This window comes from Heterodontus francisci, chromosome 17 (assembly GCF_036365525.1).
Source record: "Heterodontus francisci isolate sHetFra1 chromosome 17, sHetFra1.hap1, whole genome shotgun sequence".
Taxonomy (NCBI): domain Eukaryota; kingdom Metazoa; phylum Chordata; class Chondrichthyes; order Heterodontiformes; family Heterodontidae; genus Heterodontus; species Heterodontus francisci.
In genome coordinates, this window is record NC_090387.1 from 702415 (window position 1) to 718318 (window position 15904).

Genomic DNA, 15904 nt, shown 5'->3' on the forward strand with positions numbered 1-15904 from the left:
CAGGGGAAACAACTTCTCAGCATCTACCCCATCAAGTCCTCTCAGAATCTTATATTTCAAAGACATCCCCTCTCATTCTTCTAAATGCCAGAGAGCAAAGGCCTATTCGACTCAATCTCTCCTCAAAGTACACTCTCAAACAGGTACTCAGCACTGAGACTGCTGGGAGTGACTACACCTTGAAGGAGTGCAGTCAGGACGATGGCACCAATGGGTAAGGGACTATACAGGAGGGAGCAGCAAAGTGTAGAAATGCAGTTATTATAGGAGATTCCAGTGTCAGGGGACAGACAGGCAATTCTGTAACCATCACTGAGAGTCCAGCACATCATGCAGGATATTCCGCAGTGGAAGGGAGTAAGCCAGAAGTTGTGGTACACATTGGTACCAATGACATAGCAAGGGCACGTATTGAGGTCCTACGGTCAGATTTTCAGGAGATAGGGCGGAAGTTAAAGAATAGGACCTCATAGGTAGTAATCTCTGGATTACTCCCAGTGCTACGTGTTAGCAACAGTAGAAATAGGAAGATATGGCAGAACACCACATGGCGTGAAGCATGGTGTAGGAGGAAGAGCTTCAGATTCTTGGGGCATTAGGACCAGTTCTGGGGCAGAAGACATCTATTCAAAAGGGAGAGGTTGCACCTCAACAGGATTGCGGCCAATGCCTTCGCGGGGAGATTCACTAGTGTGGTTGGGGAGGGTTTAAACTAAATTAAACTATATGCACCAGCATGTAGAAATAGGAGAGAGGAATAAGGTGCATAATGTGACTGTTGGACAGTCCTAGAGAAGGGAGTAGTTCCATATTAGATAGCAGACTGAGAAAGGCTATGAGAAATGCAAGGACAAGATTACAATGCATGTAAGTAAAAGCGTGGTGAATAGGATTGGTGAGCTACAAGCACAAGTAGCAGTACGGGAATACAGCTTAGAAATGGAGAGGCCTGGGCACGCAATAAAGTGTTCAGAAAAGATAGAGAAAGAAAAAAGGGAAGTGGGGTAGCAGTGCTGATTAGGGAAGATATTGTAGTGTTGGAAAGAGGGGATGCCCTTGAGGGGGCAAGGACAGAATCCATTTGGTTAGAGTTGAGAAGCAAAAGGAATATGGCAGATAGGGAATGGGTGACTGCCAGGCAGTCTAAGAGAACCAGACAGGTAGTGCAGGAATCCCCTGATATGATCTCACTCACTAATCAGTTTTTCATTTTAGATACTGGTGATGGTGATGGTTCCTCAGAGGAGTGCAGTCAGAGTCAAGTTTGAGGCACCACAGGTCGCTCAGCTGCACAGGAGGGGAGGAAGAGGAGTGGAAGAGCAGTAGTGATAGGAGATTCGTTAGTAAGGGGAACGGAAAGGTGTATCCGTGGCAGTAAACGTGACTCCAGGATGGTGTGTTGCCTCCCTAGTGCCAGGTTCAAGGATGACACGGAGTGGCTGCAGGACATCGCTCTGGGGGAGGGTGAACAGTCATAGGTCGTGGTCCACATTGGTACCAATGACATAGGCAAGAAGGGGGATGAAGTTCTGAAAGCAGATTTTGGGAGCTAGGAAAAAGATTAAAAAACAGGACTGCAAAAGCAGTAATCTCAGGATTACTCCCAGTCCCACATGTAAGTGAGCATCGGAATAAGAGAATTGAGCAATTGAACACATGGCTGGAGAACTGGTGTAGAAAGGAGGGCATCAGATTTAGGAGACATTGGGACCGGTTCTGGGCAGGTGGGACCTGTACAAGATGGACGGGTTGCATCTTCACAGGACTGGGACGAATATCCTCGCAGGGAGATTTGCTAGTGCTGTTGGGGAGGGTTTAAACTAAATTGTCAGGGGGATGGGAACCTGAGAGGGAGCTCAGATTGGAAGGAAGCAAAACTGGTAACTTGTCTGGGTTGTGAGAACCAGGAGCAAGTATTAGGGGAGCACCTCAGCGCGGCATTTGGGGTGCAGGGTATATAATAAGAGCAGTGGAAGGGCATTCGGCCCCTTGAGCCTGCTCCGCCATTCAATAAGATCATGGCTGATCTGATTGTGACCGTAACTCCACTTTCCTGTCTGCCCCCTATAACCCTAGACTTCCTTGCAGATCAAAAAAACTGTCTCACCCAGCCTTGAACATATTCAATGACCCAGCCTCCACTGCTCTCTGGGGAAAAGACTTCCAAAGATTAACGACGCTCTGAGAAGAAATTCCTCATTTCTGTCTAAAAAAGGAAACCCCATCATTTGAAATTGTGCCCCCAGTTCTAGATTCCTCCACGGGGGAAACATCCTCCCAGCATCTACCCTGTCTAGCCCCCCTCAGAATCCTTCTTTTATTTTCAATAAGATTACCTCTCATTCTTTTAAACTCCAATGAGTATAGGCCCAACTTGCTCAACTTTTCCTAAGACAACCCCTTTGTCCCATAAATCAGCCTTGTGAACCTTCTCTGAATTGCTCCCAATGCACTTATATCCCTTAAATAAGGATACCAAAACTATATGCTGTACTTAAGGTGCAATCTCAGCAGTGCCCTCCACCACTGTCGCAAGACTTCCCTACTTTTATACTCCACTCCTCTTGCAATAAATGGCAACATTTCATTTGCCTTCCTAATTATTTGCTGTACCTGCATGCTAATGTTTTGTGATTCATGTACAAGGACACCCAGATCCCTCTGTACTGCAACATTCTGCAGTCTTTCTCCATGTAAATAATATTTTGCTTTTCTATTCTTCTTGCCAAAGTGGACAACCTCACATCTTCCCACATTATACTCCATCTGCCAAACTTTTGCACACTCAACCTATCTATACCCCTTTGCAGACACTTTGTGTCCTCATTATTTGCTTTCCAACCTATCTTTGTATAGCCCGCAAATTTGGCTACAATATACTCGGTCCCTTCACTCAAGTCATTAAAATAACTCGTAAATAGTTGAGGCCCTAGCAGTGACCCCTGTGGCACTCCACTAGTTATAGTTCACCAACATGAAAATGACCCATTTATCCCAACAGTTTTCTGTTTATTAGCCAATCCTCTATCCATGCTAATATTTCACCTCCAACGCCACGAGCTCTTATCTTGCATAGTAACCTTTTATGTCGCACCTCATCAAATGCCTTTTAGAAATCCAAATACACATCTACAGGTTCTCCTTTATCCACTCTGCTTGTTTCATCCTCAAAGATTTCTAAAATTAGTCAAACACTATCTCACTTTCTTGAAACCATGTTTACTCTGCCTGATTGCATTACAATTTTCTAGATGTCCTACTTTTACCTTACTAATATATTCCAGCATTTTCCCAATGACAGATGTTACGCTAACTGACCTACAGTTTCCTGCTTTTATTTTACCCCACCCTCAAATGAATGAGGTGTTACATTTGCAGTTTTCCAATCCACCGGGACCTTTAACAAATCTAGGAAATTTTTGTGTGTGTCATTTAGGGCACAGGAGGCGGCCATTCGGCTGATCACGTCCATGCTGGCTCTCCACTGACCTATTTGTCAATCCCACTCCCCTGCTCGATCCCTGTAGCTCTGCAAATTTATTTCCTTCAAGTGGTCCTCCAACTTCCCCCTGAAAGCATTCACCATCTCTGCCTCCACCAACCCCATGGGCGCAAGCCCCAGGCCACCACCACCAGCCACACAAAAACACTCCTCCCCATATTCCCCCCACATCTCGTGCCCAAAACCCCCAATCCAAGTCCCACAGTCCCTGCACCACCAGCCAATGGCTGCGGTGCTAACCACTGCGCCGCCCGGCTCTGCTATAAAATCTTTGATAATGGATTCTAGAATTTTCCCCACAACCGACGTCAGGCTGACTGGTCTATAATTCAGTTTTCTCTCTACCTCCCTTTTTAAATAGTGGGGTTACATTAGCTACCCTCCAATCTGTAGGACATATTCCAGAGTCTATAGAATCTTGGAAGATGACCACCAATGCATCCACTATTTCTAGGGCCACTTCCTTAAGTACTCTGGGATGCATAACATCAGGTCCTGGGGATTTAACGGCCTTCAATCCCATCAATTTCCCCAACACCAATTCTCTACTAATACTGATTTCCTTCAGTTCCTCTCTCTCACTAAGCCCTGTGTTCACCAGCATTTCTGGTATGATAGTTGCGTCCTCCTTTGTGAAGACAGAACCAAAGTGGACAGCACAGTGGCGCAGTGGTTAGCACCGCAGCCTCACAGCTCCAGTGACCCGGGTTCGATTCTGGGTACTGCCTGTGTGGAGTTTGCAAGTTCTCCCTGTGTCTGCGTGGGTTTTCTCCAGGAGCTCCGGTTTCCTCCCACAAGCCAAAAAGACCTGCAGTTTGGTAGGTAAATTGGCCATTATAAATTGCCCCTAGTATAGGTAGGTGGTAGGCAAATATAGGGACAGGTGGGGATGTGGTAGGAATATGGGATTCGTGTAGGATTAGTATAAATGGGTGGTTGATGGTTGGCACAGACTCGGTGGGCCGAAGGGCCTGTTTCAGTGCTGTATCTCTAAACTAAACTATACATTTAGTTGGTTAGCCATTTCTTTGTTCCCTATAATAAATTCCCCTGTTTCTGACTGTAAGGGACCTACATTTGTCTTCACCAATCTTTTTCTCTTCACACACCTATAGAAAATTTTACAGTCAGTTTTTATGTTCCCCGCAAGCTTGCTCTCGTACTCTATTTTCCCCTTCTTAATCAATCCCTTGGTCCTCCTTTGCTGAATTCTAAACTGCTCCCAATCCTCAGGTCTGTTGTTTTTTCTGGCAAATTTATATGCCTCTTCCTTGGATCTAATGCTATCTCTAATTTCCCTTGTAAGCCATGGTTTGGTTCCCTTTCCCCTTTTACTTTTGCGCCAGACAGGAATAAACAATTGTTGCAGTTCATCCACGTGCTGTTTAAATGTTTGCCATTGCCTATCCACTGTCATCCCTTTAAGTAACGTTTCCCAATCCATCATAGCCAACTCGTGCCTCATACCTTCGTAGTTTCCTTTACTAAGATTCAGGACCCTCGTCTCAGAATCAACTCAGAATTCTTCATCAAGGTGGAGAATGACCATCATATTATGGTCGCACATCCCCAAGGGTCTCGCACCACTAGACTGTCAATTATTCCTCTCTTATTACACAATACCCAGTCTAGGATGGCCTGTTCTCTAGTTGGTTCCTCAACGTATTGGTCCAGAAAACCATCCCGTATACACTTCAAGGATTCCTCCTCTACGGTATAGTGACAAATTTGATTTGCCCAATCTATATGCAGATTAAAGTCACCCATAATTACAGATGTTCCTTTATCGCATGCGTCTCTAATTTCCTGTTTAATGCCATTCCCAAGATCACCACTACAGTTTGGGGGTCTATATACAACCCCCACTAACATTTTGTGCCCCTTACTGTTTCTCAGCTCTACCCATACAGATTCCACATCGGCAGAGCTAATATCTTTCCTCACTATTGCGTTAATTTCCTCTTTAACCAGCAATGCAACTCCACCGCCTTTTTCTTTTTGTATGTCCTTCCTAAATACTGAATATCCCTGGATGTTCATTTCCCATCCCTGGTTACCTGGCAGCCATGTCTCCGTAATCCCGACTATATCATACCCGTTTACATATATTTGCACGATTAATTCACCACTTTATTGCGAATGCTCCGCGCATTAAGGCACAAAGCCTTAAGACTTGTCTTTTTAACACTACTTGTCCCCTTCCCACTATTTTTCACTGTGGCCCTGTTTGATTCTGGCCCTTGATTTCCCTGCCCATCACTTTTCTTATTCCCCTTACTGTCTTTTGTTCTTGTCTTTGATCCCCCCTCCTCTGACTCCTTGCAAAGGTTCCCATCCCCCTGCCATTTTAGTTTAAACCCTCCCCAACTACACGAGCAAGTAGCCCCCCTTGGACATTAGTCCCAGTTTGTACTGGTCCCACCCCCCCCAGAACCGGTCCCAATGTCCCAGGATCTAAAACCCTCCCCCTCACACCATCTCTTCAGCCACGTATTCATCCACTATATCCTGCTATTTCTACTCTGACTAGTACGTGGCACTGGTAGTAATCCTGAGATCACTACCTTTGAGGTCCTATTTTCCAACTTACTTCCTAGCTCCCTATATTCTGCTTTTAGGACCTCATCATTTTTTTTAACCTATGTCGTTTGTACCAATGTGTACCACGACCACTGGCTGTTCACCCTCCCCCTTCAGAATGTCCTGTAACCGCTGAGACATCCTTGACCCTAGCACCAGGGAGGCAACATACCATCCTGGAGTCTCTTTTGCTGCCACAGAAACGCCTATCTATTCCCCTTACAATTGAATCCCCTATAACTATTGCATTCCCACACTTTTTAACTCCTCCCCTGTGCAGCAGAGCCAACCGTGCTGCAACGAATTGGGCTGTTGCTGCTTTCCCCTGAGAGGCTATTCCCCCAACAGTATCCAAAGCAGTATATCTGTTTTGCAGGGGAATAGCCACAGGAATTCCTCAACTGCCTGCCTAGTCCTCTTGCTCTGCCTGGTGGTCACCCATTCCCTTCCTGCCTGTGGAGTCTGAGCCTGCGGTGTGACCACCTCTCTCTATGTGCTATCCACGATACTCTCCGACTCTCAATCAAGTCTCCCCTCACTCTTCTAAACTCCACTGAAAACAAGCCCAGTCTGTCCAACCTTTCCTCATAAGATAACCCGCTCATTCCAGGTATCAATCTGGTAAACCTCCTCTGAACTGCCTCCAACGCATTTACATCCTTCCTTAAATAAGCACAGCAAATCCGCACACAGTATTCGAGATGTGGTCGCACCAATGCCCTGTCTAACTGAAGCAGAACATCTTTATTTTTACTTTCAGTTCCTGTCATAATAAAGGATAGCATTCCATTAGCTTTCTTTATTACTTGCTGTACCTGCATACTAACTTTTTGTGACTCATGCACGAGAACACGCAGATCCCTCTGCACCTTGGAATTCTGCAGTCGTTCTCCATTTAAATAATACTCTGCTTTTTTATTCTTCCTGCCAAAGTGAACAACTTCACATTTTCCCACATTATACGTCATCTGCCAGATTTTTGCCCACTCACTCAAGCTCCTTATATCCTCTTCACAACATACTTTCCTATCTATCTTTGTGTCATCTGAAAACTTCGCTACCATGCCAACACTCCCCTCATCTAAGTCATTGATATAAATTGTAAAACGTTTAGGCCCCAGCACAGACCTCTGCGGGTCTCCACTCGTCACATCCTGCCAATCAGAAAAGGACCCATTTATGCATACTCTTTGTTTTCTGCGAGCCAGCCAATCTTCTATCCATGCTAATATATTACCCCCAACACCAGGAGTTCCTACTTTGTGCAATATCCTTTTATGTGGCACCTTGTCAAATGCCTCCTGGAAATTCAATTATAGTACGTCAACGGACTCCCCTTTATCCACAGCACATGTTACTCCTTCAAAGAACTCCAATAAATTGGTTAAGCTTAATTTCTCTTTCACAAAACCATGCTGACTATTCCCAATTATCTTGAGTTTTTCTAAGTGCCCAACAATAGCCTCCTTAATAATTGATTCTAACACCTTCCCCATGACAGACGTCAAGCTAACCGGCCTGTAGGTACCAGTTTCCTGCCTCCCCCACTTCTTGAATAGAGGGGTTATATTTGCTACTTTCCAGTCAAATGGAACCTTTCCAGAATCTTGCGAATTTTGAAAAATTAACACATCTGGTACCTCATTATGGTACCATTATTCAAGAAGGGTAGCAGGGATAAACCAGGTAATTACAGGCCAGTAAGTCGAACATCAGTGGTTGGGAAAATATTGGAAAAGGTTCTGAGGGACAGGATTAATCTCCACTTGGAGAGGCAGGGATTAATCAGGGATAATCAGCATGGCTTTGTCAGGGGAAGATCACGTCTAACTAACTTGATTGAATTTTGAGGCAGTGACTAGATGTGTAGATGAGGGTAAAGCAGTAGATGTAGTAGACATGGATTTCAGTAAGGCCTTTAATAAGGTCCCGCATGGGAGATTGGTTAAGAAGGTAAGAGCCCATGGGACCCAGGGCAATTTGGATCCAAAATTGGCTTCGTGGCAAGAGGCAGAGGGTAATGGTCGAGGGTTGCTTTTGTGATTGGAAGCCTGTGACCAGTGGTGTACCACAGGGATCGGTGCTGGGACCTTTGCAGTTTGTAGTGTACATCAATGATGGCATGATCAGTAAGTTCACAGATGACATGAAAATTGGTGCTGTTGTAAATAGTGAGGAGGAAATCCTTAGATTACAGGGAGATATAGATGGGCTGATAAGATGGGCGGAGCAGTGGCAAATGGAATTTAATTCTGAAAAGTGTGAGGTAATGCATTTTGGGAGGACTAACAAGGCAAGGGAATATATAATGGATGGTAGGACTCTAGGAAGTACAGAAAGTCAGAGGAACCTTGGTGTACTTGTCCACAGATCACTGAAGGCAGCAGCACAGGTAGATAAGGTGGTTAGGAAAGCATATGGGATACTTGCCTTTATTAGCCGAGGCATAGAATATGAGAGCAGGGAGGTTATGATGAAGCTGTATAAAACGCTAGTTAGGCCACAGCTGGAGTACTGTGTACAGCTCTGGGCACCACACTATAGGAAGGATGTGATTGCCCTGGAGAGGGTGCAGAGGAGATTCACCAGGATGTTGCCTGGGCTGGAGAATTTCAGCTATGAAGAAAGACTGAAAAGGCTAGGGTTGCTTTCCTTGGAGCAGAGAAGGCTAAGGGGGGACATGATTGAGATATACAAAATTATGAGGGGCATTGATAGGTTAGATAGGAGGAAACTTTTTCCTTTAGCGGAGGGGTCAAGAACCAGGGGCCTAGATTTAGGGTAAGGGGCAGGAGGTTTAGGGGAGATTTGAGGAAACATTTTTTCACCAGAGGGTGGTTGGAATCTGGAACGCACTGCCTGAAGAGCTGGAGGAGGCAGGAACCCTCACAACATTTAAGAAGTATTTAGATGAGCACTTGAAACGCCATAGCATTACAGGGCTACAGGCCAAGTGCAGGAATATGTTTGGTGCTGTATGGCCGGCACAGACACGATGGGCCAAAGGGCCTGTTTCTGTTCTGTATAACTCTATGACTCATTAGCCACCTCTTTTAAGACCCTAGGATGAAGCCCATCAGGACCTGGGGACTTGTCAGCCCGCAGCTCCATCAGTTTGCTCAGTACCGCTTCCCTGGTGATTGTAATTTCACCAAGTTCCTCTCTTCCTTCCACCTCCTGATTTACAGCTAATACTGGCAGAATTTTGTATAATCTATAGTGAAGACAGAAGCAAAATATTTATTCATTTCATCTGCTATTTCCTTATTCTCTATTAACTCTCTATTCTCACTCTCTCGAGGACCAACACTCACTTTATTTAATCTTTTCAAAGAACAAAGAAAATTACAGCACAGGAACAGGCCCTTCGGCCCTCCAAGCCTGCGCCGATCCAGATCCTCTACCTAAACATGTCGCCTATTTTCTAAGGGTCTGTATCTCTTTGCTTCCTGCCCATTCATGTATCTGTCTAGATACATCTTAAAAGATGCTATCGTGTTCGCATCTACCACCTCCGCTGGCAACGCGTTCCAGGCACCCACCACCCTCTGCGTAAAGAACTTTCCACGCATATCCCCCCTAAACTTTTCCCCTCTCACTTTGAACTTGTGACCCCTAGTATTTGAATCCCCCACTCTGGGAAAAAGCTTCTTGCTATCCACCCTGTCTATACCTCTCATGATTTTGTACACCTCAATCAGGTCCCCCCTCAACCTCCGCCTTTCTAATGAAAATAATCCTAATCTACTCAACCTCTCTTCATAGCTAGCGCCCTCCATACCAGGCAACATCCTGGTGAGCCTCCTCTGCACCCTCTCCAAAGCATCCACATCCTTTTGGTAATGTGGCGACCAGAACTGCACGCAGTATTCCAAGTATTTTAAAAACCTGTAGAAACTCTTGCGATCTGTTTTTAGATTTCAAGTTAGCTTCCACTCATACTAAGTTCTTTCTCCTGATTAACCTTTTAGTCGTTCTCTCCCGTTCTTTATATTCTGACCAATCATCTGACCTGTCACTCACTTTCGTGCAATTATATGTTTTTTCCTTAAGTTTGATGCTTTCCTTAACTTCCTTCGTTAACCATGGATGGTGGATCCTCCCCTTAGAATTGTTCTTAATAGCAGGAATATACTTATTCTGAGTATTTTGAAATATTCCCTTAAATGTCCGCCACTGCTTCTCTATTGACCTATCTCCTAGCCTAGTAACCCAGTTCACTTCAGCTAGGTCAGCTTTCATGCCCACATAGTTCTGATGAAGGGTCACTGACCTGAAACGTTAACGTTGTTTCTCTCTCCACAGATGCTGCCAGACCTGCTGAGTATTTCCAGTATTTCTTGTTTTTATTTCATGCCCACATAGTTGCCCTTATTTAAGTTTAAAATACTAGCCTTAGACCCACTCTTCTCTCTTTCAAACTAGATGTAAAATTCAATCATATTGTGATTGCTGCTACCTAGAGGTGCCTTTACTCTGAGGTCATTAATTAACCCTGTCACATTTCACAATACCAAGTCTAATATAACCTGCTCTCTGATAGTTTCATGGAGCAGCATGTTCTGGAACCAATCTCAAAAGCATTCTATGAATTCCTCATCCAGGTTACTATAGCCAATCTGATTTTTAGAGTTTATATGTAGATTAAAATCACCCATGATTACTACTGTCCCTTTATCAGAAGCACCTAATATTTCTTCTTGTGTACTTCGTCCTACACTGCGGTTACTGTTAGGGGGCCTGTAGACCACTCCCACTAGTGACTTCTTTCCCCTACTATTCCTCATCTCCATCCAAACCGATTCTACATCCTGATCTTCTAAACCAAGGTCATCTCTAACTATTGCACCAATGCCATCCTCGATTAACAGTGCTACCCAGCTTCCTGTTCTTCTTGAATGTCATATACCCCTCAATATTCAGGACCCAATCCTCGTCATCCTGCAGCCACGTCTCTGTAATGGCTATCAGATCATATTTATTTACTTCAATTTTTGATCATTTATTGGGATGAAGCACTAAACCTGCTTTCTGGATCAGGCATGCTCAGATTCCGTGTGATGTGGCACATCTTCAGTGGAAAAATCTTGCTGTCTTTGGCACTATCATTCGGAGAAGAGGAGCCAGCACCTCCTAGACGTGGAGAATGAGGAGGCAGACTATCCCATGCCAGGTCTGCTATCAACGAGGGCTTTTTCAAATATGGCGTCACTTCCTGGATGTAAGTGACTGGAAGAGAAAAGGTCACAGGTCAAGAAGGGGCAACCAACAGTTTTTTCCAATTCTGGCCCGCAGCAACACTGTACCAATGGGCACCTGAACGATCATTAGACACTGTTTTATGGAAGTTGACATTACAGTTACTTGCACACATCTAATTTTCCCTCACACAGTTAAGAATGCTACATTAAAACCAGTCAAAACACCAATCATCAGCTGGGACAGATGTAGGGAGGCAGAGAGGAATCTGCACATGGTGCATTATCCGTGTAGACCAGTAAAGGCCAAATCAGGATCTTTCTCACCTTTGACAGACTTCACCATTCCACCTGACCCCAGCACATATTCAATCTGCAGTAACTATTTCTAGTTATGCTCTGCAGATATCCAGATCCCAACTATATACCTCCAGAACAGTGAATACAAAATAAAACCACCCGCAGATTTGTTTATCCTCTCCTCACCTCTACCTGACCTCCTCTCCCTCACCTTGCTCACCCTCAGCCCTTGACCGCCTCTCTTGTCCCCATCCCTCAGGTCTGGCTGCCACTCCCTCTCCCCCTCGACCCAGTCCTCTCAGAGTGTTGCACTGTGGGTGGGCAGTACTGAGGGTGGGCAGTACTGAGGGAGTGCTGCACTGTCGGAAGTGCTGTCTTTCAGATGAGACATTAAACTGAGGCCCTAACTGCCCTTCCAGGTGGACTGAAAAGATTTACTGGCACATTTCAAAGAGGCAGAATGTTCTCCCAGTGTCCTGAATAATATTTATCCCTCACTCAACATCACTAGAACAGATAATCTGATAGTTATCACATTGTTGTTTGTGGGACCTTGCTGTATGCAAATTGGCAGACATGTCTCCTAAATTACAGAAACTACACTTAAAAAGATGTCATGAGTTTATGAAAGGCGTCAGGTACATGTGCATCACAGGAAGTTAGCTAGAAAGTGAATGAAACCCAAGCAGATGCTTCATACAATGCATCTGTCAAACTTTTAGCCTGCTCACTGATTTATTGAAAGAATTGAAGCATTCCTTAGGGATTACTCCATACTCAAATCATGAGATACAACCAATCTGGTTCCAGTCTTTCACATTAAAATACAGCAGTTTAACAACCCAGAAAGAGTTTCGGAACGACCCTCCAGCTCCACAAGCCCAGCCTTATGTGATTGATCGACCCCATTTTCTCACTACAAGCTTCAATATCACCCACCCACATGCAACCACAACATCCCTCATTCCAGAAAACCATCTAATTATCTCATTCATAACTTTTGCTTCCAAGTCCTCCTGCAGTAACGTATTCCAAAACTCAACTACAGCTTGGGAGAAAAGATCAATCTCAGTTCCCTGTAAACTTCAAACTTTCTCAGGTTTAATTAGCACCTGCTCCTTCCGAGGAGGGGGAGGGGGGGGGAAAAGGGAGGAGGGAGGGGAGGGGGCGGCGGAGGGAGGGGAGGGGGCGGCGGAGGGAGGGGAGGGGGCGGCGGAGGGAGGGGAGGGGGCGGCGGAGGGAGGGGAGGGGGCGGCGGAGGGAGGGAGGGGGCGGCGGAGGGAGGGAGGGGGAGAAGTGGGCGGAAGGATCATACAGTTAAAAGCACCCTGCATTCGGCACAAGAAGAAAAGGCAAATATGTACTGCTTGCTAATGGAGATATAAATTCATCTGCAGGAGAAATTTTTGTTGCATTTAACACTAGGTGATTCTCTTTATCGTTATTGACATCCTGACCCACTGCTTGATATTTCAGCCCATCCACTATAAAAAATAAAGGTCAAACAAATTGCATGACAAACACGATGTTGGATGAAAAAAGCATCTAAAATCCCCGAGGCACACCACAGCAAGCTACTGTCTGGCCAGTTTGTGGTCAAGATAGTTTATACCAAGTTACAGGCATTTATCTAAATCAGTCTCACCACACAAAGAAGCCAGCAACAACTGTGCTCAGTCTCCAATGATGGCCCTGCACAGGAAAAACACGCTCATTTTGCTTCCAAATCTATTTCCTGGCAAATTAAATACCCAAGTTGGAATTGAGAGCTCTACACTGCTACTAATAACCACAGACTATGCATATCTCAGGAATGCGCTTCAGCAGGATGTGATTAATTACAGGATGAAAGTCTCAAATGTACATTTCCAAAGTCTTCAACTGGAATATTTTCTGTAACATGTACTAGCTTTGAATGTGCAGGCGAAAGCTCAGTTTACAGATACTATTACACTACAAATAATTTGGGACTAAAAGACAAAATAGATAGAAATCAGCCGTTTGGCAAAACCAATCCATGACAGCAACGACCCTCCTGTGATCATATAGTTTGACTCATTTACCCTCTTCCCACATCTTTTCAAAGCCTTTCATCATCCACATATACAATCTAATCTTACATGTTGACATTTTGGGCCTCAACCACTGACACTGGGAAAAAATATTGATCATGGGAAATCAGAGATCTAGGAGGTCCTGATAAGAAAATAATAGGAGCAGTAGACCATTCGGCCCTTCGAGCCTGCTCCGCCATTAATTATCATGGCTGATCATCCAACTCAGTAACCTGTTCCCACTTTCCCCCATATCCTTTGATCTCTTTAGACCCCAGGAGCTATATCTAACTCCTTCTTGAAAACATACAATGTTTTGGCCTCAACTGCTTTCTGTGGTGGCAAATTCCACAGGTTCACCACTCTCTGGGTGAAGTAATTTCTCCTCATCTCAGTCCTGAAAGGTTTACCCAGTATCCTTAGACTATGACCCCTGGTTCTGGACTCCCCCACCATCGGGAATATCCTTCCTGCATCTACCCTGTCAAGACCTGTTAGAATTTTATAGATTTCTATGAGATCCCCCCTCACTCTTCTGAACTCCAGCGAATATAATCCTAACCGACTCAATCTCTCCTCATACGTCAGTCCCGCCATCCCAGAAATTAGTCTGGTAAACCTTCGCTGCACTCCCTCTATAGCAAGAACATCCTTCCTCAGATAAGGAGACCAAAACTGCACACAATATTCCAGGTGTGGCCTCACCAAGGCCCTGTATAATTGCAGCAAGACATCCCTGCTCCTGTACTCGAACCCTCTCGCTACGAAGGCCAACATATCATTTGCCTTTTTTACCGCCTGTTGCACCTGCATGCTTACCTTCAGTGACTGGTGTACCCCACTAGTCACTGCCTGCCATTTGGAAAAAGACCCATCTTTCCTACTCTTTGTTTCCTGTCCGCCAACCAATTTTCTATTCATCGCAATACACTACCCCCAATCCCATGCGCTTTAATTTTACACGCTCATTTCTTATGTGGGACTTTGTCCAAAGCCTTCTGAAAGTCCAAATAAACCACATCCACTGGCTCCCTCTCATCAATTCTACTAGTTACATCCTTGAAAAATTCCAGTAGATTTGTCAAGCATGATTCCCCTTTCGTAAATCCATGCTGACTGTCTGATTCTACCACTGTTCTCCAAGTGCTCTGCTATAAAATCTTTGATAATGGACTCTAGAATTTTCCCCACTACCGATGTCAGGCTGACTAGTCTATAATTCCCTGTTTTCTCTCTACCTTCCTTTTTAAATAGTGGGGTTACATTAGCTACCCTCCAATCTGTAGGAACTGTAGGGCAGTTGCATGCTCCTCTTGCAGGATGTGGGAGGTGAGGGTCACCACTGGTGTCCCTGCTGACTTCACCTGTGAGAAGTGCACCCAACTCCAGCTCCTCGCAGATCGCGTTAGGGAACTGGAGCTGGATGAACTTCAGATCATTCAGGATGCTGAGGGTGTGATAGAGAGCAGTTATAGGGAAGTAGTGACATCTAAGTTACAGGATAAAGGTAGCTGGGTGACCGTCAGGGGAGGGAATAGCCGCACAGCGCAGGGATCCCCTGTGGCCATCCCCCTCAATAATAAGTATACCGTTTTGGATACGGTTGAGGGGGATCACCTACCAGAGGAAAGCCACATTGGCCAGGTCTCTGGCACTGAGCCTGGCCCAGTGGCTCAGAAGGGAAGGGAGGAGAATAGGAGAGAGATAGTGATAGGAGATTCAGTGGTTAGAGGAACAGACAGGAGATTCTGTGGTCGCGAACGAGACTCCCGGATGGTATGTTGCCTCCCGGTTGCCAGGGTCAGGGATGTCTCGGATCGAGTCTACAGGATTCTTAAGGGGGAGGGGGAGCAGCCAGAGGTCGTGGTACATATCGGTACCAATGACATAGCCAGGAAAAGGGATGAGGATCTGAAAAGCGAAGAGAGGGAGTTAGGTTGGAAGCTGAAAGGCAGGACGAGCAGAGTAGTATTCTCAGGATTGTTACCGGTGCCACGTGCTAGTGAGGCTAGAAACAGGGAGCGAGTGCAGCTGAACACGTGGCTACAGAACTGGTGTAGGAGGGAGGGATTCAGATATGTAGATCATAGGGATACCTTCTGGGGAAGGTGGGACCTGTACAAGAAGGATGGGTTGCATCTGAACTGGAGGGGCACCAATATCCTGGGCGTGAGGTTTGCTAGAGCTCTTCGGGAGGGTTTAAACTAGTTTGGCAGGGGGATGGGAACCGGAGCCACGGATCAGTGGATGAGGTAGCTGTTGAACAGGCA

General features: G+C 45.4%; 2 protein-coding genes across 4 annotated transcripts in view; both read right to left on the minus strand.

The window, feature by feature from the left end:
- sntb2 (syntrophin, beta 2) overlaps positions 1 to 15904 on the minus strand; it is an 80102-nt gene that overhangs the window by 45836 nt on the left and 18362 nt on the right. For all 3 annotated transcript variants that reach the window (XR_010976635.1, XR_010976636.1, XM_068048950.1), the window contains exon 2: positions 11107 to 11311. Coding sequence is in view for 1 of the 3 variants with exons in the window: in XM_068048950.1 (XP_067905051.1) it covers positions 11107 to 11311 (205 nt within the window). In the remaining 2 variants the exon portion in view is untranslated. The remainder of the gene's footprint in view (positions 1 to 11106; positions 11312 to 15904) is intronic.
- Positions 11238 to 15904, minus strand: part of utp4 (UTP4 small subunit processome component) — a 99665-nt gene continuing 94998 nt past the window's right edge. The window contains exon 17 of the mRNA XM_068048949.1: positions 11238 to 11311. The gene's annotated coding sequence lies outside the window, so the exon portion shown is untranslated. The remainder of the gene's footprint in view (positions 11312 to 15904) is intronic.